General features: G+C 46.8%; 7 protein-coding genes across 7 annotated transcripts; 5 read left to right on the forward strand and 2 right to left on the reverse strand.

Annotated features, from left to right (window-relative positions):
- The first annotated feature begins 648 nt into the window (after positions 1–648).
- Positions 649–2,165, forward strand: FOMMEDRAFT_114717 (uncharacterized protein). Its single transcript, XM_007271717.1, has 5 exons — positions 649–945; positions 1,001–1,275; positions 1,327–1,373; positions 1,422–1,493; positions 1,550–2,165. Exons 1-5 carry the CDS (start codon positions 687–689, stop codon positions 1,836–1,838), a joined length of 942 nt encoding a protein of 313 aa, XP_007271779.1. The 5' UTR covers positions 649–686; the 3' UTR covers positions 1,839–2,165.
- Positions 2,166–3,342: 1,177 nt separating this feature from the next.
- FOMMEDRAFT_114721 (uncharacterized protein) lies at positions 3,343–5,963 on the reverse strand. The gene is made up of 13 exons (XM_007271718.1): positions 5,858–5,963; positions 5,657–5,783; positions 5,564–5,601; positions 5,464–5,508; positions 5,348–5,408; positions 4,983–5,295; positions 4,339–4,934; positions 4,012–4,285; positions 3,929–3,966; positions 3,809–3,873; positions 3,736–3,754; positions 3,580–3,688; positions 3,343–3,525 (listed from the first exon to the last, which is right to left on the reverse strand). The coding sequence occupies exons 1-13, from the start codon at positions 5,938–5,940 to the stop codon at positions 3,428–3,430; spliced, it is 1,866 nt and encodes a 621-aa protein (XP_007271780.1). The 5' UTR covers positions 5,941–5,963; the 3' UTR covers positions 3,343–3,427.
- A 208-nt stretch (positions 5,964–6,171) lies between these two features.
- On the reverse strand, positions 6,172–10,333 carry FOMMEDRAFT_97432 (uncharacterized protein; the record flags this gene model as incomplete). Its single annotated transcript, XM_007271583.1, has 21 exons — positions 6,172–6,471; positions 6,530–6,817; positions 6,872–6,955; positions 7,006–7,278; positions 7,343–7,489; positions 7,545–7,619; positions 7,671–7,774; positions 7,836–7,985; positions 8,022–8,251; positions 8,306–8,415; positions 8,469–8,521; positions 8,575–8,632; positions 8,706–8,803; positions 8,852–8,897; positions 8,955–9,059; positions 9,115–9,309; positions 9,368–9,516; positions 9,576–9,637; positions 9,704–9,780; positions 9,831–9,994; positions 10,048–10,333. The coding sequence occupies 21 exons, from the start codon at positions 10,331–10,333 to the stop codon at positions 6,172–6,174; spliced, it is 3,054 nt and encodes a 1,017-aa protein (XP_007271645.1).
- Positions 10,334–11,045: 712 nt separating this feature from the next.
- On the forward strand, positions 11,046–14,102 carry FOMMEDRAFT_129851 (uncharacterized protein). Its single transcript, XM_007271719.1, has 4 exons — positions 11,046–12,476; positions 12,542–13,028; positions 13,083–13,870; positions 13,926–14,102. The coding sequence occupies exons 1-4, from the start codon at positions 12,426–12,428 to the stop codon at positions 14,007–14,009; spliced, it is 1,410 nt and encodes a 469-aa protein (XP_007271781.1). The 5' UTR covers positions 11,046–12,425; the 3' UTR covers positions 14,010–14,102.
- Positions 14,103–14,228: 126 nt separating this feature from the next.
- On the forward strand, positions 14,229–15,866 carry FOMMEDRAFT_114731 (electron transfer flavo protein, beta subunit). Its single transcript, XM_007271720.1, has 7 exons — positions 14,229–14,316; positions 14,365–14,440; positions 14,493–14,511; positions 14,580–15,024; positions 15,087–15,094; positions 15,152–15,300; positions 15,351–15,866. Exons 1-7 carry the CDS (start codon positions 14,267–14,269, stop codon positions 15,408–15,410), a joined length of 807 nt encoding a protein of 268 aa, XP_007271782.1. The 5' UTR covers positions 14,229–14,266; the 3' UTR covers positions 15,411–15,866.
- An 11-nt stretch (positions 15,867–15,877) lies between these two features.
- Positions 15,878–18,302, forward strand: FOMMEDRAFT_149413 (uncharacterized protein; the record flags this gene model as incomplete). The annotated part of the gene is made up of 13 exons (XM_007271722.1): positions 15,878–16,340; positions 16,398–16,527; positions 16,579–16,621; positions 16,672–16,700; positions 16,768–16,947; positions 17,003–17,026; positions 17,154–17,161; positions 17,291–17,351; positions 17,479–17,519; positions 17,573–17,616; positions 17,741–17,807; positions 17,836–18,013; positions 18,054–18,302. The coding sequence occupies exons 1-13, from the start codon at positions 16,165–16,167 to the stop codon at positions 18,300–18,302; spliced, it is 1,230 nt and encodes a 409-aa protein (XP_007271784.1). The 5' UTR covers positions 15,878–16,164.
- A 1,613-nt stretch (positions 18,303–19,915) lies between these two features.
- On the forward strand, positions 19,916–21,267 carry FOMMEDRAFT_162293 (uncharacterized protein; the record flags this gene model as incomplete). The annotated part of the gene is made up of 7 exons (XM_007271723.1): positions 19,916–19,973; positions 20,021–20,136; positions 20,199–20,360; positions 20,419–20,494; positions 20,552–20,683; positions 20,737–20,912; positions 20,968–21,267. The coding sequence occupies 7 exons, from the start codon at positions 19,916–19,918 to the stop codon at positions 21,265–21,267; spliced, it is 1,020 nt and encodes a 339-aa protein (XP_007271785.1).
- Positions 21,268–21,584: the final 317 nt, after the last annotated feature.

A 21,584-nucleotide genomic window follows, 5' to 3' on the forward strand; every position in this document is an offset into this window, starting at 1 on the left:
TCTGCGAAAGAAGGTCTGTTCCAGAAGTTTCAATCAAATTGAAACATCTACTTCACTATCACAAGGGACACCTTTCGAGGCAGGCATTTTTCGGCGCCAATATGGGAGAGTTTTTGCAATGCTTCGACTCGACATTTGTGTAAAGGAAATAACTCATGTCATGTGCTTCGGACCCTTTTGCTTGCAGGACTTGGGTCTGACAGCTAATCGTTAGTTTGTGATGGTGCAGTTATTCTGCAGGAACTCAGACTGTACCGATGTCCGTGGCACGGATCCTAATACGGCCATATGTAATCTGCAGAGTTCCGAAGGGCTACCAATCCGTTAGTGGACTGTAACAAAGATAAATCAGGACATGTCACTTTCCCAGGACGACCTTGCTAGGTTACACGACTTCATCTCACTTAATATGTGCAAAATATAGTTGTTTGATGTACGATTGAATATCATGATTTTTGATCTGTGAGGTTTCTTTGATTGAATGCTGCTTCACAATGAGCAATTTCCTTTTTAGTACTTGAGATGAGTACGTAATCCACTGTATGCCAAATGTGAATCTGTGATCATAATTGGTAATAATTCTGTACACCTATACCTGCTTCCAGTTGCTTGCTCAATACTAGCTGTTTCGTGCTAGGCAATCTATCTGCTTCGTATATTGTGCTGGTTCTCAGTAAAGAGCTGCCATGGGTGCAGGCCAATCGGTGCCAGATCAGGGAAAAGCACCGTCTCGTGGTCTTCATGTACTGCGTGTAACACCAGGTTCTCCAGCTTCTCAGACAGATATCGAGCCGTTCTTCGACTTCATAGTCGGATACGAGGATGAGGCGTATTCAAGTCAAGTAGCAAACATTGAGGCTCATGATTTCGAGCGTGTCGTGGAAGAACACGAAGGACGGCGCTTACAGCTGATTGTATGGAATAGTAAAGGGCAGACGATACGGCGTGAGTGTGTATCTCAATCTTCTCGCTTCTCACCATACTCAAATAGAAATGCTAGGCGTTTCCATCTTTCCCTCACGCGAGTGGTCGCAGTCGCAGCAAAATGTGGAGGAGTCCGATGGCAAAACCCCTGCTTCTCAGCCATCATTACTTGGTCTGAGCATGCGCGTCTGCGAACCCGAATTTTCACTTGATCATGTGTGGCACGTACTGGACATACTGGAGAACAGTCCTGCCGAAAGTGCTGGTCTCGTTCCTTATGGTGACTGGATTGTTGGGTGGTCCGGTGGTGTATTATCGGCCGAGGGTGACTTCTATGATCTGGTCGAGGCCGTAAGTGTCTTGATAACCGGTTAATCCGCAAATTAACTTCTTTTCGTGTAGCATGAGGATAAGCCCCTGCGAGTCTACGTCTATTCTTATGATTTTAAGTACGCCATTCGTTCATTTCCCGGGATTATCCCTCATTATGTCTCTAGCACTCTGAGAGAAGTAGTCCTAGTACCAAACCGCCAGTGGGGCGGGGAGGGTCTTCTTGGTTGCGTATTTGGGTAGGTCATTGTCGCCTATCAACTCCCTGACATTATCTTAATATGCGTCACCGTAGCTATGGGCTATTGCATCGAATACCACCTGTCAATGAAGATCAGCAGGAGGAACAGTACTACGATGACGCAGAGGTGTTCGTCCCAGCTGACAACGGAGACTACCAGGGGTATGGCTATAGCACCGCCGAGGAACAGCCGCAAGATCATGAGCGGCGCACGGCCCCAACGCCCGTCACGCGTGGCGAGAGTACCATGAGTACAAGACTTAATTCTCAAGCGGATCAGCCACATAGTTCTCTCCACTATCTGGACCCTCCAATCCGATCTGCAGTATCTCCTGTTCCATAGACGCATGAGCAACCATCAGCACGATTATTGGGGTTGCTGCGTCGTATGCAGTTGGTATATCTTTGGACGGAAGAGACCCCAGTTTCGTCTTTTTGCTCTCAAGCGCTCATGCTTCTTCATCATGCAATGCGAATAAGCTTCGTGTCATTTTTGCCACCGCTTTGGCGCTATTTCATCGGGCAGCAGGGTATGCACGAGATCTTTCTTATATTTATGCTATAATTTTGTCACAGCGGGCCGCACCGTTAATGTCAACTGAGTTACTGCGAACACTGGATTTTCGGCCTGCCTGGAAACCCGCGCCTCTGGAGCTTAGACGGCCTTTCGCCTCCCTACTCCTTTCAATACTAAGGGGAGAGGGGGAGGGGGAGACAAGTTCTTTGCACAAAGATCAATAGATATGATATGATTAAATTCCGAGATGGACTATTAATGTTATCGGCACACATGTCACCAGCGCACCCCTTTTCTCTAGGCGATACAGCTCGTTCAGTGGTCGGGATAATTGTCTAAAATGTTTGGACCTAGGGAACGTCCGTGGCGAAATAGCGAGAGTACTTCAGGCAACTGTTCCTCCTTGTGCGACTCGTGTTAGCCATACCTCAGAAATTGAGCTCTGTCTTCATTTGGCTTTCGTTATTTCGTTGCGCATAATCGGGTATAACCCATTCCCCGCGGCTTGTCAGACTGAACTCGTTTCTCTCAAGTTCTGAGACACGCACAAGATCACGGCAAATTTAGGTGTGAATGTTTATACCGGCTTCGGTGACATCGTGTAAGTTACGAAATAGCTAGTCGGATGTGAGCGATGATCATCAAGTCAACGGCCCCACATAGACGCATTCAGGCCAAGCATTCGCTCAACCTTACCCCCGTCGAAGGCCGAAACTCTTTGAGTTCGACGCCGCACCAAACACGTCACTGACAGTCCGCCTGGAAGTTGGTATCATGCTAATTGGGTCGGCCTCGTGGGCCCGCTTCGTGCGTAGCGAAACCAGCGTCAGATTGACTATATTTTTGACGAGATTGTTCTGGACTGGATCCTCGACGAACCAAAGTGGCAATGTCTCTAAGCTGCGGTTGCCGAAGGCAAGAAGCATAGTTAGAAGAAGCGAAGAACAAGACGACCTTGTGGGTGCCTTCATCTTAGCAAAGAAACATAACGTCCGGGCGGAAATTTTGAAGGACGCCGCCCTTCTTGCAAATACATCTAAAGTAGTACCAGTTCGTGCTTGTAAGATTGTTCACGCACCTATTCTGAACTCATTCAGGTGACAGTATTTGTTTGTGGTGTTACCATCGTGTTGACAGTTCCTTATGCGAGGCAACCCAAATCTGTCCAGTCGTTCACATCACAGAAAGGAGATAGCGGAGATAAGTGAGAGAATGGAACACGAAATAAGAAGCGCCGATCGCAGTAATGTCGGTGCCTGTTCATTTGCATTGTTTTTCCAACCTTCGGAGGTAATGGCACAGCAAAAACACCAGCGGGCTTGAACCATTGCGGGAAACCTTTGACACACGCATATATACATCTCACCATTCATCAAAACTAGAATTATTAGTTGAGCGGGAATAGACTCCGACATTCACGCTGGGTTTTCGCTATTCCCTTCTCTAGAATCCCCACTCGCCAACTCGGAGGCACGCGGCCGAAACTCAAGATTCATTGCAATAAGAGGCCAAACTGTAAACATTGTAAAAAAAGGACATATTGAGTAGTCGAACATAATTTACTTGCCTTCCTCGAAACCCGGATGACGACCAACGCGTATCTGCTGCCATACTGCTTGCATTGATTGTGATGCCCTTATTTCGTTCCAACGTTCCAGGAAAAATGCAATTTGTGTCTGATAAAACATGAATTCCGAGATTATGAACGGAAAACTAATCTGACCTTGCGGACATCCTCAAACCTGAAACCTTGGTAAAGAAGAAATTCCGGCTACAAAACGGGAGAATGAACTCACGTTGATGAGAATGAGGAAAACATTTCATACGGAATATTGTGTATGGTCAAGGATTTAACAATGTGCTAGAATACTGTAAGTCAAAGCCAAATAGATGTGGGTAGATTGACAAGCTGTTACCTGAAATGCTCTACTTTTGAGCTCAGAAAGGCGGAGTTCTGGGGGAAGTTAGCTACGAATCTCCTCTCTTAGCGATAACCTACTGTCAGCTACACGGTAGACTGCTTTTGCAGAACATGGCATCGGTTTTCCTGGATTTTGACGTTCCCATTCTCTAATCCACGCGATCCTTGTCGTCGGCCCGGCTTTATGCTGCTCGTTTTGTATCATTGGCCGGCTCGTGAAAGCGGTGTTCATGCTCTGGCCCTCGCCCTGCGACCGATGCGGTGGCGTCTGCAAGGACGACGGCCCGGCTGTCGATAGAGGTCCAAGAAAGGAAGAGGCCAAGGGCGCGAATGTGATAGCGTCTGTGTAAAGCTACAGGCATCGATGTAACACATGCACAGTGACAAAGAGATCGATGAACGTACATAATAAAGAACGGCTCGGTACGTAGTGTAAGCTACATCTTTGACGACTACTCTGCACCTTGCGCCTAGACTTTTCGATGACCTGCTCGCATCCCGCCGTCCACTGGCGCTCCGACCGTTAACTACTTTACTTTCATTTGGCAGTCTGCGGGGGCTTGACGGGTGGGATAACTTGGCTCGGACGATCCTCTCCTCTGTGACAGGAGCCTCAGCCTGGCCTGCGGTACGAGAATCCGGGGTCTCCTCGACTAAATCCGTAGCTGTAGAAGCGGGAGGAACCCCGGCACTTGTTTCGTCCTGGAGAGATGGCACAGAACCAATTCCCATTGATCCCCCATTGTGCTCCTTTAAGTCGGGAAGCGATTTAGGTTCAACCTCGCTAGGAGAGGGTACATCATCCGCTACCTCGCTCTCACCGTCAACTTCGGTAAGCTCCGCTTCATCTTCTTCATCGGAGTCCTCGAATTGGCGTGGGTTTGAAGATGCTACCGAATCAATCTCGCCATCGGATCCCCCCAGAGTGTCCGATTGGCTCGACGGGCTCGACGAGAGCTCAATGTTTTGCGAACTCGCCTCGGCAAACCCAGAGCCAAACACTGTCAAAGGGCCTTAGTAAAGATTCTAGCCCACCAACAAGCACGTACTTGACTCGAAATATTCTGCCCTCCGTAGAATGGATCGTGCGGCAAAGATACTACGTGGCTTTCGCCCTCTAGATAGTCGATTAGGTACAACGAATTCAACGTCGGAATAAGCTGGATCATCCAATAGAGAGCCAATGGCATCTAGCAAGTCTTTTGGAACAGAGCGGTGCGGTACAGGTGATGGCAAAGAAGGTATTGTAGGTGCCGACGAAATGGTGCAAGTTATAAGAAATGCATCGCTGTTTCGGACAGTATTAGGTTGATAGTAGATTGCCTCCCGGCGTGCAAATTGCGCCCATCCCCAATTTGCTGTCTGAATATTGGTTATTCCTCGAAAAACTCCGCATTCGATGAAGCTAACATACCTTCCAGGAGAATGAATGGTCGTTCGCCTCTTTTTGATTAAACAAGATTGTCCTTGATAAGCTGGATATATGCGTTAGGAAAACCCTCCGGATTCATTTCCATTCGAGTGACTGACTTGCGAAGCTCGAAGCTAAACTTATACAATCCAGTGCGAACCCACCTTCACGGACTTCAGCTCTGATAATATTCGAGACAAAAGCAAGGGTGATACATACTTTCCATCAATAGCACCGTCTTTTTCCTCCGGTGTGGGCTGAAAAATAGCGTTCAGGCATGTAACTGTCTAAGAAAGACCTCTTGAAACAAACCTCGCACGACAAGTACAGGCTCACAAAGGCGCCTCCTTCGACCCCAGCATTAGGGTAGAAAAGCACCTGCCATCTTCCTCCTCCAAACTTTACAGACTTTGTAACTTTCGACTTCGATTCTCCTTTGCTACCAAAGGCTGTGAGCACTCGTTCTGGACTGAAACAAGCTGAGCTGCAATCAAAAACACGATGAATTCTAACCTTGATTCAAATAACTGCTTCAACCCGCGTACTGTCCATTCAAGGCGAACAGTCGTGCTTTCTTGGAATTCTTGGAATTCCATGAATGCAAGACCATGAATGCGAGGCTATAGATGCCCAAGTCAAAGCAAGCACCGCCTGCTGTATGTTGTTGGTGTTTGTGAAACTCGACATCATTGTAACACGTGACATTATATTTATAGTACGTTACATCATATGAAACACGTAAGAAGATTATGGCAGTTTGAAATTTGGAGTGGTTGAGTGAGTGAAATAGCGAGTTCCAACCGGCATAGTGCATGCGATGGTGGGACTCAGCCCAATAGTTTCCTGAAATCATCCTGACCTCTCCCTGCTTTTGGTTGTGATGCGGACGAAGGTTTCCCCTCATTGGAGCTGGGTACGCTTGGTGGTATTCGAACGGATTTTTTTGAGCTACCAAGACCCGCTCGAGGACGCGATGCTGCATTCCTAGGTATAAACATTGAGCCTCCCGACGTAGGCTGATGAGCATTCGAGCGCTTTGAGGACCCCTCCAAAGGTTCCTCAAAAATGTCGAGTGTAACGCCATTAAACTGCAGAGGCTCTTTAGCAAGGAGAAGTTTTCCGGCATCCTACATGTCATTCGTCATAAAACTTAGCTCTAGTTCTGTTGAACAATTTGTAGCTTACCGCTGCGCTTTCAAGTTCGGCAGTTGCTTCCTGAAGATCCTGAAAGACTTCCAATCTCTTCACCGGAACTACTTTCTCAAGGGCCTGCTGTAGCAGTCCTTCCTGCGTACCAGGTGGAAGTCCTTTGATTCGGACGGAGCGACTTCGAACGTCGCTGCGTCTCCCAAGACCACTCGCTGTTTGTTCGTTCTTATGTCGTGCACGAACGCGGGAGTCGGACATGGTAACAGCGATCCTACGATTTTTCACGTCGTGATTATTTGCTTGAAGTGCCCTCTGAGCAGACGGCTGATAAATGCTGTTGAGCCACGGAGTTCACAAGCTTGAACATCGGGACATTACCTCATCTTCGAACTCGACGAAAGCTACGCCTTTGCATAAACCAGTATCGTCTTTGGTCACGCGGATGTCCTTGACAGGCCCAAACTGTATGCCAGTTCGTCAGCAGAAGCACTGATTTGGCAAGCAGGACTTACTGTCTTAAACAGCTTCTTGAGATCATCTCTAATGACGAATTTGCTTAGACCTGCAACGTACACTTCTCTATCATCCGCGCCAGCGTCCGTCCTCTCCTTCTTTCGCTCAGGGTTCGATATAAAAACGTTCATCGGCAAACCTGGTTCCAACTCCGTTCCATGCAAAGAAAGAGCGGCTTGGGCCGCTTCTTTGGACGTAAACTGCACATAGCAGAACCTGCGGGTCGCTTTAAACTTTTTACTGGGCCAGCGCACGTCGAAGATAACGCCAAACTATTGGTAACAATGAATATAACCTGGTCAGAGCCAAATTCTAAACAAAGAACAGAAAATTCACCTGATCAAACAGTTGACGTATATAAGCGTCATCGACCTTTTCAGGAAAGTTCGTAACGTAGAGCGTGGACTGCCATGCCAAGTGTACCGATATCTCTTGGCCATTAATGCGTTTCTTATCTTTAGTGAGACCGGCTGGGACACTCTCCTGTATAGAACAATCATTGACAAAGTGCAATATCCCTTTTATGTCTGACACGTACCCTATCGACGAATTCAATCGTTGCAACACGAGAGTTCGCCAAGCTGGTTATTTTGATCTCGCGAATATCTCCACACTGTAACAGGACGTCAGACAAATCCCAAGTGGGTAATCTGAAATGACGGACATCTTTAAACAGCGCGGTTAGGTCATCTTCTGTGGCCCCTGAAGGCAGATCGGCAACGAAGACGGTGCTATTCTCCCGGTCGCGTTTCAATGGCGGCGTACTCCCTGTTACGAAGTAAGTCGGAGGTTTTCGCCATGATGACCTAGTGGTGAGAGTAAAACATACCCATTTTTGCTTTTTTATTCCCATCGGATCTGCCAGCGGAATCCTCAACCTTACGTTTTCTGGTCGAGTCAGACACTGGTTCGTCGACGTCCATGGTGGATGTCGACGTGGCAGGTGGAGCCTCATTCTGTGCAGAGGCTTCTTGTGCAGCTTCGCCAATGAGTGTGGTGGAGGCCTGCATTCGACTGGATGCCTGAGCAGCCTCATATGCCGCCTTTTGTGCTTCCTTAGCTCGCCTTGAATTGACTTGCTGTTGGGCTTTTCCAACCCTATCCAAACAATCATAAATCTCGTCCAAATTCCCATTGAGATGCTCAAAGTTTATCCATGCATCGAAAACAACCTCCGGCCAGTCGAGTCTTTTCGTTACGATATCCTTGAATACGGTTCGAACTTCGTCGTACTTCTCTTCCTTCCTAACCGCGAAACTTGTCAGTACATTTCTTTCTGAGATGAGGACAAACACTAACGTAAGAGATTCAGTATATTGTACCCACGCCAAATAACTTGTCTTGTAATGTTTTGCAGTAGACTCCCACAGTTTGCTGGATAGTTCGTGCGACTCGATGAGTTCAACGTACTAATTTGAAAAGGTGTTAGAAGACAAAGAGACTAGCTGCAAGAGGAACGTACAAGATCGGCCAGATATTTTTCAAGTCGAAAGCGAGGATCACCTTGGGGAGAGGCTGGTCACCCAGTGAGATCATGTCGGGTTGGGTACATTTTTAATGTCAATTACCTGAACGGACCATTTCAATACCCTCCTCGAGAACCCTGAACAAGGTATTGGCAACATCCTCGACTACAAGTACATCATTAATAGTGCACAAAACGCTTTACATCAATCTCGCCTTCGTCCATTGACTTGACCGCCCGTCTAAGGAGACTGGCACGTGCCCGGACAAGCGGAATGACTTCTTCTACATCCTTCTGTATTAGACCGGTAGAAAACGCCTTGTCATAAATTTCTGGGACAGCATTAGGACCAAATCATTAAAGCACTTGATTCAACATACCAGATGTAGCTTGCAAAACGGAACTAATGTCGTCGTTTGTGCTTTCCTATCAGCTGGATCAGTTGGAGTTGACTTTGCAAACAAACAAAAAAATCGAACTGACAAGAAAACGTATATATCTTGCCCAAATCACTCCTGAACCAGGAACACTTCTTGTCGCTCTTAGAAGAACAGATTGTTGGCGATCAACACTTTCACTGTTTGTCCTCTTGGAAAATCAATCAGTTCCTTTGTCAGTGTGAAATATACTTTCAGGATCCTACCAAAACATCGCAATATCCCGACCAAAAGACCCTCAAAGCAGCTTCGGCATTTTCTGTACCTTGAAACCGCCTTTTTGCTGTGTCCGAAATCGCTCTTTCGTAGAGCATCGAAATAACTGGCAAATCAATTTTCCGTGCTCTATGCTCGTAGGTCAGATAATAATCATAAGCTTCCGGCGAATAGTCTGATTGTATCTGGTGTCAACTAAGCCTGAGAGACATTCATTCAATACACAAACTGATCATCACGTACCAGGAACTGCTCATTTCGTTCTCGCCTCTGATAGGCTTTGATAGCTGGTGCTTTTGCCTTTGACGCCGATACCAATAATTTCTCATATATATCCGCTGGTTTGTTGTTGGTCGTAAATGTTGAATATGATTGGAACGTTTCCTCGTGGGCTAATTAAGAAAGGTTAGTTGGATTTTGCTTGGACACTACGATAATTCCAGTTGCGCACTAGAATGTGGCTGCTTCAAGCGTTCGAGAAGTATATCCTCAATCCTCAAAATAAGGTCGGCGCTTTCATGGCAATAGAAGCAACTTATTAAAAGCATGCTCTGAGATCAGTGGTTCAGGACTGCTCACCGTTCTTCACTTTGCACATGTGGACTATCCAACTGTTCCATCTCCCAGTTAAAATATGCATTCCACACAAGATGCCCCTGATTCTTGCTCAGAACTGTACAAACAGCTTAATTAAGCATAACTCTACCTCTGTTAGGTGACTCGACGCCTTTTTGACGACAGATTCAGCCATCATTCTTGTCCACTCTGACGAGAAAGTCTCCTGCAACTCTTCGGCCTTGGGATCCAATGAGTGAAAATAAATATGTCTTTCCAGCAGAAACTCGATATGTTTCTGAAGCATCGGTATGGCTATTCATGTGACATAAGTTATTTCCAAAAACGAACGGAACAAGTGGACATACACAAGTAGTCTTCCTCAGCAGTCTGGAAGAGAGTGAGCACCTCAAGAGCATCTTCGACCGTATCCGTGCCTTGCGAAATCCGAAGGTCGATTATTGGAAGCCATACTTCATCGCCGGCGGGCCAATACGCGGTCAACATCTGTCGCGCCGCGGTTACCTGGTCGCCCATTCCACTGGCCAGGGCCAACTGTACGTGTTGTGCATGTAGAGACAAGTCATATGGATTGGTCGAAATATGGGTGAGGGTTTCAGACAGTGCCTCCAAAGATTTGGACTCGTCCTCCATAGTGTACGCGTTAAGGATTGAATCAATCAAGCAGTGAGTGAGCACGTCCCTGGTTTAGTGCGTCACGTTACCTCTCTCCCATGTTCAATTGGGCTAAGCCCACCCAATGAATCTGGCTTCTTGCTTCTTCCAGGTTCATCTCGGCGAGTCAGATATTACACGCTCATGTTTTTCATCCATCACAATACTCGTTCGGATCCGCTAGAGCATGATGCATTATGGTCTGCAATGTTGACTTAATGAGGAAAGCTCAAACAGTGCTGTGCCGCTAATTCCCACTTATTGTGTATATTGTACGTTCAACAAGCGGAATTATACTGGTTCCGGCATGATTAGGAGTCTTTATTCACGATCTTATTTACAATCGGTGCGGTATTGTCCGGCTTGACTCCCGCGGACTCATCGAAGTCTCTCTGCTGATGCTATTTGCTTCTGCGTTCTTCTTGCTTCACTATCGGAGCATGCCATAAAAGCCCACATAAAATGCGCTTGCTAACTCCTATCCAGACACTTCCTTCTTCTATTGACTAGCATGCCGTCCCTTCTCAAGCGTCGATACAGGCAGAGCCTTAGACTTGATCAGCCCTCGAAGCAGCTGCTAGAATCAAAACTGAACGTCTCTATGAACGCAGGAACATTGTATGGGTCCATTCATTAAGCAGATGCACTGTGCCAGTGCTGATTGATTACTGTAATTAGCACAAGGGAAGTCGCAGCATCGGGATGTAGTGTTCGACGGTCTCGCTCAAGAGGAAAGCACAGAACTCCTCGACGCACCCACCTTCCCAGCAGATCTCCAACAGCGAGTAGATTTCTACGTAGAAGCAACGCTTCCTTTCACTCCCCGGTCTCAGGAGCAATCTTGCCTGTCGAGCTACTCCTTCGTATCTTTCACCTGGGCGCGGATCTCCATTACGAGTTTCCAGTTGCTGTCTCGCAAGTATGTTCACTGTGGAGATCTCTGGCTTTACAGAGCCCGAAGCTGTGGCAAGTAATACGCCCCGATGCAAGACGAGTACTGTGCAATAGGCGTATCAGACGGTCAAGAGGTCTTCCGCTACACGTCGATATTGTTTGGCCTCGCGGATTGATGACAGGCACTTCCACAATGGCTGACGTTCACTCTCGCATGACTAGCGTTCTCCCCGCGAGAAAGCAATGGCGTTCTTTGTCACTTAGATTTGACGGATACTGTCCCTTTTTGTGGAATTCTGCTCTATCAGGACTTTGCGCAAGACCGTCACGAAGTACTTCTTCTGTCCCCGAGCTAGAATCTTTGTCACTAGTATATCCAGCGAATGACGACATAAAGGAGTTTCACCTGTTCGCGGACCATGCGCCAAAACTTCGACACGTTATGCTGCATGGAATACGACTCCAATGGTCCCCCCTATTCGCGAGCCTCGTTTCGCTCGACTACACACATCACGGATTCAGTATGGGGTATGAAGCGGTGCATGAAGTACTGGATATGCTTGCCGCGTGCCAAGGAAGCCTGGAGACGTTGAGTGTCAGATTTCCAGAGACTTGCGGATCCAGTCAGTCTGACATTTGGCATATCGACACGTATTATCTCCTCGACCTTCTCGAACTTCAACGCGTTAAGAAGTTCGTTATTCGTGCCGAAGGCCACTCCGTTCCACCAAGGGAGCTTGTACTACTGGTATCGAAACTCTTGCTTCCGTCATTGATCATGTTGGAGCTCGACACATTGGACAACTCCGGTGTTTTCAGTCGGAAGGTGATCAGGTCGACCGTCAGACCGTTTTGGCGGCATCCACAAATTAAGCAGTTGATTGTCCGGAGAGCCTGGAACTACGTACCATGTATCAATGGCCTCGCGCATTCTCTGCCTAACCTATCAGAATTAGTGTTAGAAAAGATGTAAATAATTGTAGTTTATATGCTGTAATGAATAGTTGACTGAAATAAGTATTTTGTTATTGGACACGGGGAGTCCCGGAGTCGCTCATGCGATTACATAAACGAATTTGGACAGTCCGTTTTCTGTGTCCGCGACGTTTGGTCAGAATTATTATCTCCTTCCTGTCGGTTTGTTCGTCGTCGTCGTTCGTCCAGCTCGTGCAGTGCCATGCTAGCGTCGAGTCTGCGTCGTTCTCTCCGATGCGCTGTACGCAACCCAGTCAGTGTTTGTTGCCTATGGTTTATTTTCGATGAACTGACGTGGACACACTTCGATTTGTGCAGCGACCATTACGATCCTTTGCTACGGTCGTGAACCCGACGCCTACAACTGAAATTACTACTCTTGCCAATGGTTTGACCGTCGCGACAGAATCGCATCCGCATGCTGAGACAGCGACTGTCGGTGTCTGGATAGACGCAGGCTCTCGAGCTGAGAACGACGCAAACAATGGTACCGCTCATTTCCTTGAGCACATGGCTTTCAAGGGTACAAACCGTCGTACCCAGCAGGGTTTGGAGCTAGAAGTAGAAAACATCGGTGCACACCTCAACGCGTATACTTCGCGTGAACAAACAGTGTATTACGCAAAGAGCTTCCGCAAGGATGTAGGCAACGCTGTGGATATCATCAGCGACATTCTGCAGAACTCTAAGCTTGACAACTCAGCGGTCGAGAGGGAGCGTGATGTCATCCTTCGTGAGCAGCAGGAGGTTGACAAACAACTCGAGGAAGTTGTTTTTGACCATCTTCATGCTGTCGCTTACCAAGGTAGAGATAGGATTCCATTCCAATTGCAGAAGCATAGTACTTAGTATTCCACAGGTCAACCACTTGGTCGCACGATTCTTGGACCGAAAAAGAATATTCTCTCGATCAAGAGGGATGATCTTGCCTCATATATCAAAACGAATTATACGTCAGACCGCATGGTTCTCGCCGGTGCTGGCGGTGTTGACCATCAGGAGCTTGTCAAACTCGCTGAGAAGCACTTTTCTGGCCTTCCAGTGTCTCCTAATCCAATCCCTCTTGGCCGTCAAGCACACGGAAAGAGTGAATTTATTGGCTCAGAGGTGCGTGTGCGCGATGACACCATGCCAACCGCACACATTGCCATCGCTGTCGAAGGTGTAGGATGGAGTTCGCCAGACTACTTCCCAACGCTTGTCATGCAATCAATATTTGGTAACTGGGATCGCGCTCTTGGCTCGTCTCCATTACTCTCGTCACGCCTCTCGCATATTGTCTCTTCCAACAACCTCGCGAACAGTTACATGTCGTTCTCAACTTCGTACTCCGACACTGGTCTCTGGGGTATCTACCTCGTTACGGAGAACCTGATGAACATTGATGACCTCACCCACTTCACACTGAAGGAGTGGACTCGCATGTCTATTGGGCCATTGGAGAACGAGGTTGAGCGGGCAAAAAGCCAGCTTAAGGCCAGTTTATTGTTGACCCTTGACGGAACTACTGCAATTGCAGAGGATATCGGAAGGCAGCTTGTCACGACTGGTCGCAGAATGTCACCTAAGCAAATTGAATTCGCAGTGGATGCCGTGACACCAGCAGATGTCCAGCGTGTTGCGCAGAAGTACCTCTGGGACAAAGACGTACGTGAAAGATGACAATATTTTCTTGGTATTTCTTTGCTGACTAGAATTTTAGATCGCGATTGCCGCAGTAGGACGAATCGAAGGTCTTTTGGACTACAACCGCATTCGGGCGGACATGTCTTCTCTACTGTACTAGGCCTATCTTAGTGTTCCTTCCTCAGTAAATTAGAGACGCTGGTGTCTGCTAGAAAATAAACCCTTCCACCGTTTAATATCTACCTTCCTTGATAAATTTACGTCCGTATTGTGACTATCGTCATATGTGTCATTTTGGCAAGACCGACGTCACATGAAAATTATAGAATCCCGTGACGGAACGGATCAGCCATCCGTTTAACTCTGACGTTGAGCACCTCTTCGTCTGCCACCCGCGTATTTTATAAGACTTGTATAATGAGGCCATCTGCAGTTCCATTATTGAATATACTGGTGCCCGTGAAGAGGTATGGTGAACACGGCTATACGGGGAATGCTTTTTGACCGTGTTCTAGGTGTATCGACTACACAGTGAAGATTCGCGTGAACCCACAACAGACCGGAGTTGACACCAATGTCAAGCATTCCATGGTTCGCCTTCCCGTCCTTATTTTCAATTAAGCTAAGTTAACTTGTTGCGTAGAATCCATTCGATGAAATTGGTACGCGTTGCGCTTCCTTCATCTCAAAGTCCGACGGCGTAAGTGGATGCTGATAAAACTACGTACAGCTGTAGAAGAAGCAGTGCGGCTTCGGGAACGATTAAAGGAACACGTCAAATCTATCAAGGCTCTGACCATCGGTCCACCAAAAGCTGTTGATACATTGCGGACAGCATTGGCAATTGGTGCAGACGCCGCTATTCATGTTGAAGTTCCAGAGAGCGCAGCCCCTCCGGAACCACTGGCCGTTGCCAAGGTCATCCGCGCGGTCATCGAGAAGCAAAAAGAGTCTGGCGGCGTGGACTTGGTCATCATGGGAAAGCAGGCGATTGATGACGATGCAGGCCAGACTGGCCAAATCCTTGCTGGCTTACTTGATTGGCCTCAAGCAACGTTTGCGAGCAAGGTCACTGTAGATGTAGACAAGAAGACAGCAAATGTTGTGAGAGAAATAGATGGCGGGCTACAGGAGGTCAAATGCAACCTACCCCTCGTCGTTACTACGGATCTTCGGTGCGCTGGAGCTATGATTAATGCATGATTCTTTTGCTGATAGTCTGCTCTCTCGGGTCCAGATTAAACGGTATTGGCTATCGTCTACTTTACGGATTTCACACGCTCACTTAAGAAATGTTACCAGAACCCCGATATGCTTCGCTCCCGAATATTATGAAGGCTAAAAAGAAGCCCATCGAGAAGTTATCGGCCTCCGACTTGGGTGTTGATCTTTCCCCGCGATTGGAAACTATTCGAGTTTCAGAGCCTCCCAAGCGGGTTGGTGGAGGGAAGGTACATTGAACGGCCCAATTATTTATTCATGCATTGATTGGTTCTTCAAGGTTTCTAGTGTTGAAGAACTTGTGGCAAAATTGAAGGAGGCGGGAGTTGTCCCAACATAGATCGTAACACTGTTCGTGAAATTCGGCTAATCGGCATCTGAACTGATTGTTCTCAGTTAGAGCGCTTGTAGTTTAGTATAGCTGCACACCATTTGATACATACGGCATGCGCACTTGTCAATGCGTGATTTACGGATTTCCACCACAGGTGCTGACGTTTATCCCAGAATCACCTTATTTCTATACTGAGGCATCATACAAATATGATGCTTGACGACTACTCGCTCTAATTACTGCATTCCCTTCATCAAAGCTCTGCGTTGCTAGTATTCAAGATCAAAATCAATTCATCACGCGCGCGATTGATCGCTTTCCCCGTGCTTTGAGCACGATTGAACCCAGAATATCTCGCGTACTCTGTTTTTCAGAAGATTTACGTTTTTGCTGTGCATGCCTCGCCATAGTGCTAATCCATCTCGTTACCCAATAGGCCGATGAACTGTAACACCTTCAACCTGGCTGTACGGTCTAGTGAATGGAACGGAAACTTCGCCAAGTACTCGAGTCGATCCCGAGGCAAATTATTGAATAAAAGCGCGCCACTGGGGATGTCGGTCCAGCGTAGAGCCCATCACTGATCAGAACATATAGCTTTGACGTGAATCATTCGCAACCTGCAACGGTCGTCGGTGACTGTGAATTCACTTCATGTATCTCTTGGAGCGGCCCGGGGTGGCGTCCTTTTCCATGATAAAATCGCCATTGCCGTATCCTCATCCCACTTCTAGCTCTGCTGGTCAGACCCTTCGAGCCTATGTCGAACAGCTCTCACGGGGCGTGCATTGCCTTCCTTTCCAGTCTTTCCAGCTTCGAAGGCTTCGACCATTTCAACGGCAGCCATGGCGGACACTCTAACGATGGTTTTCAAACGAGAGGACATAGCCAGTTCGACTTCCAGTTCGACGTTTGTATGTGGTTTGCAAAAACCGTGTACGCCCTGCATCACAACTCCTGCTTTCTAAACGTCACCTAACGAGAAACGCACAGAGTTGATGGACGATATTATCTTACAGCTTGTGCAATCGTCCTTTTCCTCGATATTATCCTGACACTGGATGTGGAGATAGAACGCGTCTGGAACACCAAATTCACCAAAGCAAAACTTTTGTTCTACCTCGTAAGCACAGTGCACTCGTCTTCATGCGACGAGTACTTCTAACTTATGTAGAACCGATATCTGCCTCCTATACTGTACTCGATCGCCTTATTCGGTAAGGGATCTACGATATTTGAGGCTTTTTTCTTGCTGAAGGAGTTGCAGGTTCAAATCATCCAAGTCTATCCTCAAAGGTCTGCCATTTGCAGTGTATAATATTAATGACCTTCTAAATTACGCACCTTTGCTTTTTCGGTACAGTTTTGCACCAATTTCTTCCAAGAGATCCTGCCCGTGCTGATTGTCTTCGGCGAGGCTGCTATCGGTGCCTTACTGATTCTAAGGACCCGAGCACTGTACCAGGAAACGAAGGGCCATTTATCTTATGTGGTTCAGGGCGTTCTAATCATAGTCTACCTTGTCCAAATAGCCTTATCAGTGGTCCGTACCATGGTACCTGATCTCTAGTTCGTGTGCTTAATGTCTCTTTGGTCAGCTCGTCGCTAAAGACCTGAAGGCTGTGGGTCCTCTTAGACAAACTTTTTATGAGGGGTGTATTTTATTTTTCCACCATTCCGAGTGAGTACCTAGCCTGTGGTGACTTCTTTTCGACCTCGCGTAATGCTGACCTAACCGGTGTACTATAGTACTTCACGTGCGTCAACTGTAGAATTCAAAGTTATGTCTATGCATCACGGAACTGACAAGCGAATCAGATTTATTGACTCTCTGGTTCACGAATATCTTCTTCAACGTGATTGTCTTCATGTGCACTTTTAAAAAGACCGCAAAAGCACATTGGTCGGATCCTTGCCACGCTGTGCACAGTCGGATTCTTGTTGATGGTAGGTAGATGAAGTTTCATTCGAGATTCATTGGTTAACGGCGTTTCACTTGATATAGCAACTGTATATTTCATGTAAGGACCAAATATCCTGTATCATTTCCTTCCCTATACTGATGAAGAACTAGAGCTGTAATGGCAGCGAAGGTTATGAATTTGGCAATGCTAGTTGTATGTCAATATTTCTCGAATGTTGGGTTGCCAAGCTTACGTAGAGAACAGTTTTATCCGCAATGGAATAGCATTAATTGGATCTCAAACCACGTGTAAGTTTGTTCCTCTCGTTGCTTGTGGCAATTCATCAGACTTACGCATGTCTTCCTTCCCCAGAATCGACGTATGTCACCGTACTGTAGATGCTACTTTCCTATTTACTAAAACTTCACTCAGGTGATCCTCACATCCCACTATTTCCTCCATCTCCGGGAAGAGGGTGGAAAAATGATCAGAACGGGATGTACGTCAACAGCGAACGGGTTTCCTAGGGTCGACGAGAATACTTGTCACCCACGGCCTGCTATTATCATCCGCATTGACGCACGACCCATTGGATCACCGTCGTCATTATCCGAGGAATGTATGGAATACGTCGATCGTGATTACTCGTATTCGCCGACCTGCTATAACAGGAACAAACCTCTACCGGATATTGAGCAGGGTTGCGTCGGTCTACTTAGCCCCGTGCCTATGCCTGTATCTCCAGGAATCAGACGATTTAGTCGCCTACCAGAAAGCGTTCGACTGTCGGTGCAGCGGGCAATTGAAGAAGTACTGGCGAGGGAGGGATGTGCCGAGATACTTGTGTGTACTAGTAGTGCTTGCGGCGGTGACGTCAAGCTACCCTTGGAAGAGGATATCAGTATTGGACGAAAGTCCAGGTTTAGTACTTGGACTGTTCCTGCAGAAGCACCTTGCAAGCGTATTCGTAGTCGGCGTAGGAGGCATTCGTTAAGTTAGGATCGCGCCGCTGTGGACATAGACGAGCGGTGACCTCTCCAGGCTGCTAGAGTACTCATTCTTTCCTTGCGTGTATACAGAAATAGTCAAACATCAATTGTACACATACGTATCTTCAGTGTAAATGAATATTGGACTGTAATAAAACTTTAGTTTCTGTAAGTGATCTTGAAGTGGTATCTGCACAATGCTTTTGGGAAGACGCAAAATTGTTTTGTGGACTGATGTAGAAAACAGTGAATTAACAAGGATACGGTTCATGATAAATGAGACAATTATTGCAAGCAAAATAGTTTGTGTTCAAATATCGGGGATATTGACTGAATTGAATGCACGTGCAGGAAATGCGACGATCATGTATCCAATTCGGGATACGTGTCCCACTGCTCTTTCCTCTTCGTAAATTTCATTCAGCAGACCATGTGTAACCAGATCCGCGACATGTCAGATCGCCATCAGACTCAGTAGTTACTCGGCGTGTATATGAGTATATGTGGCTGTGGACTGCTAGTACCATCACCAAGATGCCGGTCCTGCTTCAAGCGCACAAGAAATTGTTCCTGTGCAACACTCGAAGCGCGAAGAAAACCGAAGTTTGCTGCCAGTATACAAAGCAGATAAAGTACGTGTCGCAGTCCAATTAATGTCGTTCGTCATTCCTGCAACTTCGCATCCAGGGACACCCTATTGTTGCTAAAGAAGCAGAATTTGCTATTTCGATCCCTATTATTCGTCGTGACCCGAAAGATGCATGTATATTGCAAGAATTCTCATGCCAGTATCTTCTAGGAAGAGTTCATAAAGCGAACAGTGGCTGCATCCCAGCGACAGGCCGAGCGTGATTATAAGACCATAGTGCGGAGAAAGGCCAAGAAAAATAAGCTTGGAATAATCCGTCAGTTCAATCTCGTTCATCAATATACCAGCCGTTGTCGTGGAGAGGGCCGACGAGTTCTTCTTGGAAGGTATTATTTACTCATCATTTCTGAACTCGCTCGATACAGCGCTCAGCTCTCTCCCCACCCTCCCTCCGAACAGACCTTCTGACGTGGACGCAAGATGAGTTACCACAAGCCATCAAGAAGTCAAGTAAATCTGCGAAGACTCCAGGCCCCACATCTACTTCCGTGCTACGAGACTTCGTTGGAAACGAACCGCTCGCTAGCATACAGCCGGCGAGCTCGTAATCTAGACAGATTATTCTTGCAGTATCAACAGAATTTATCTGTGAATTGTTAACTCGCCTTGATGCCGCTGGCTGTGCACATTGTCGGTGTTAGGATCCCAGCCCAATGTTGTTACCGTGATCATCGACTGATTGTACAGGAATACGTCAAGACGCCGTATCATCCGATTCATCAGAGGTATAACCTCCTGTCTCTTTTCAAAATAGTACGAAGATGCCCCCAAATGCAGTTTTGCGTCCCTACGAGCGTCCAAATCCTCATTAGAACAAAGCATGGAACCAACAGTCTTGATGTTCACACATCGATCAACTGTAAAAGAGCGCTATCAGGATCGTATAAAGTGGTCAAGAAATCACGTACTTACAGTAAAGCATTTGTATACTTCTTTATAACCAACAGGCCTATTGAATCTGCTTCTGTCATGATAACTTCGGCAGAGGCAAGCGTCATTTCCATCTCCATGGAGGCCATCCTTTACGGTACGTGGGTCCTGCTGTTAATATGGAAGCTTACAGGCATTGCGTAGGTATTTCGGTACCGATGTTCATCCTCACTATGTGGATTCTTCGACAGAGACAGAGACGAGGCGTACACTATGCTATGATAATCTCAGCCTGCGCACTGCAAACTTTGGCTACAATGGTACACAGTCGCCACTCCACCAAGTGGAATGCAAAGCTTGCATTGATTCGATATACTTTTAGGAACTCATAGTGAACATTATCCGCATCTATCAAGACTTTCTCACTATTGGCCCCTTCCTGCCTCGCGGACCAGAACAATTCTTTCAGGATGTGACGCAGAGAACGTGGATTACCAAGAGCTGGCTATACAATATTCAGACACTAATTCTGGATGGTGTCGTTGTGCGTTACGTCCAACATAAAGTCTTTGCAACTCTGAGCTCCCGTTTTTCCATCACAGATCTATCGGACGTACATCGTCTGGAAGAAAATTTACATCATTATTATTCCAGTCCTAGGTTGGCTGGCCCTGCTTGGTATGTCTGGACCTGCACCATGTAGCAACAAAGATATCTCTAACGTACTACTTTCAGTGACGTGTGTTTGTCTAAACGTCGCATTCGCTACTGCCGTGGAACATAAAGACGATATGTTTGCTAAGCCTACAGGTCAATGGATCACCGCCGTATACACAACGACTCTAGTGACAAACCTCTCTGCAACAAGTGCGTAAGTCCCTGTCGAAGTAACGGTTGGTCAATGTATTGACTTCAATTAGCTCTCCTCGCATTGCGTATCTGGCGCGTAAACCGCGAAGCTTCCGAATATAGATCCCAAGGACGCGTGGCGTCGGTCCTTCGCAGCGTCATTGAATCCAGAGCAATATATTCAGTTACAGCAGCGTTGATCACATTCGTTATCACATCCTTAGGAGTCTACGTCCTCTTTTATATGGTATATCGTTCATCAAGGACCCTACACTTCGACTATTACTAAAGTTGTTTACCAGACCTCGCCTATAATATCAATCGTCTTCAATATGATCATTATCAGACTCGGGTTTGCGACCGAGTGTCATTTACCAGTTGTCAGCACCACAGTACAGCAAGGAAGGAGGTTCGAGCCTTCCAGTCAGGGAAATCGTGACAGCATTCGAGCTTCTCGTGAAAACTCAGGATTCGGGATGAAATCTCTAGAAGTCGAGATCACACAACACGTCGAGACGGACGCAGATGCGACTTCCATCGCCGAAACGGGGAGGGAAGAAGGAAGGAGGCTAGCTAGTGAAGCGGCGAGAATACCACTCTAAACACTTAAAAACCTTGCATCTTAATCTTAAATTACCATGCTGCAAACGTTGCTCTTTGGTTTTGTTGTGTATTGACCAACGTGTGTCTCGGTCTATTAGAGATTCAGAACAGAATGCTCTCAATATTTTTTTCCTGTTTGGTTGTCGAGTGACGTCTGCCCATACTAGCTAATTTCCATCACCGAAAGTTGTATGTGATTTGCTTCTAAATTAGTAAATAAGCACCACAGCAGAGGTATTTCCAATTCAAATTTCTTTTCCTTCCTGGATGTTGAGTGATGTCCACTCATACCAGCCGTTTTCCCTGTCATCAAATG

Source organism: Fomitiporia mediterranea (genome assembly GCF_000271605.1).
Source record: "Fomitiporia mediterranea MF3/22 unplaced genomic scaffold FOMMEscaffold_18, whole genome shotgun sequence".
Classification (NCBI taxonomy): Eukaryota; Fungi; Basidiomycota; class Agaricomycetes; order Hymenochaetales; family Hymenochaetaceae; genus Fomitiporia; species Fomitiporia mediterranea.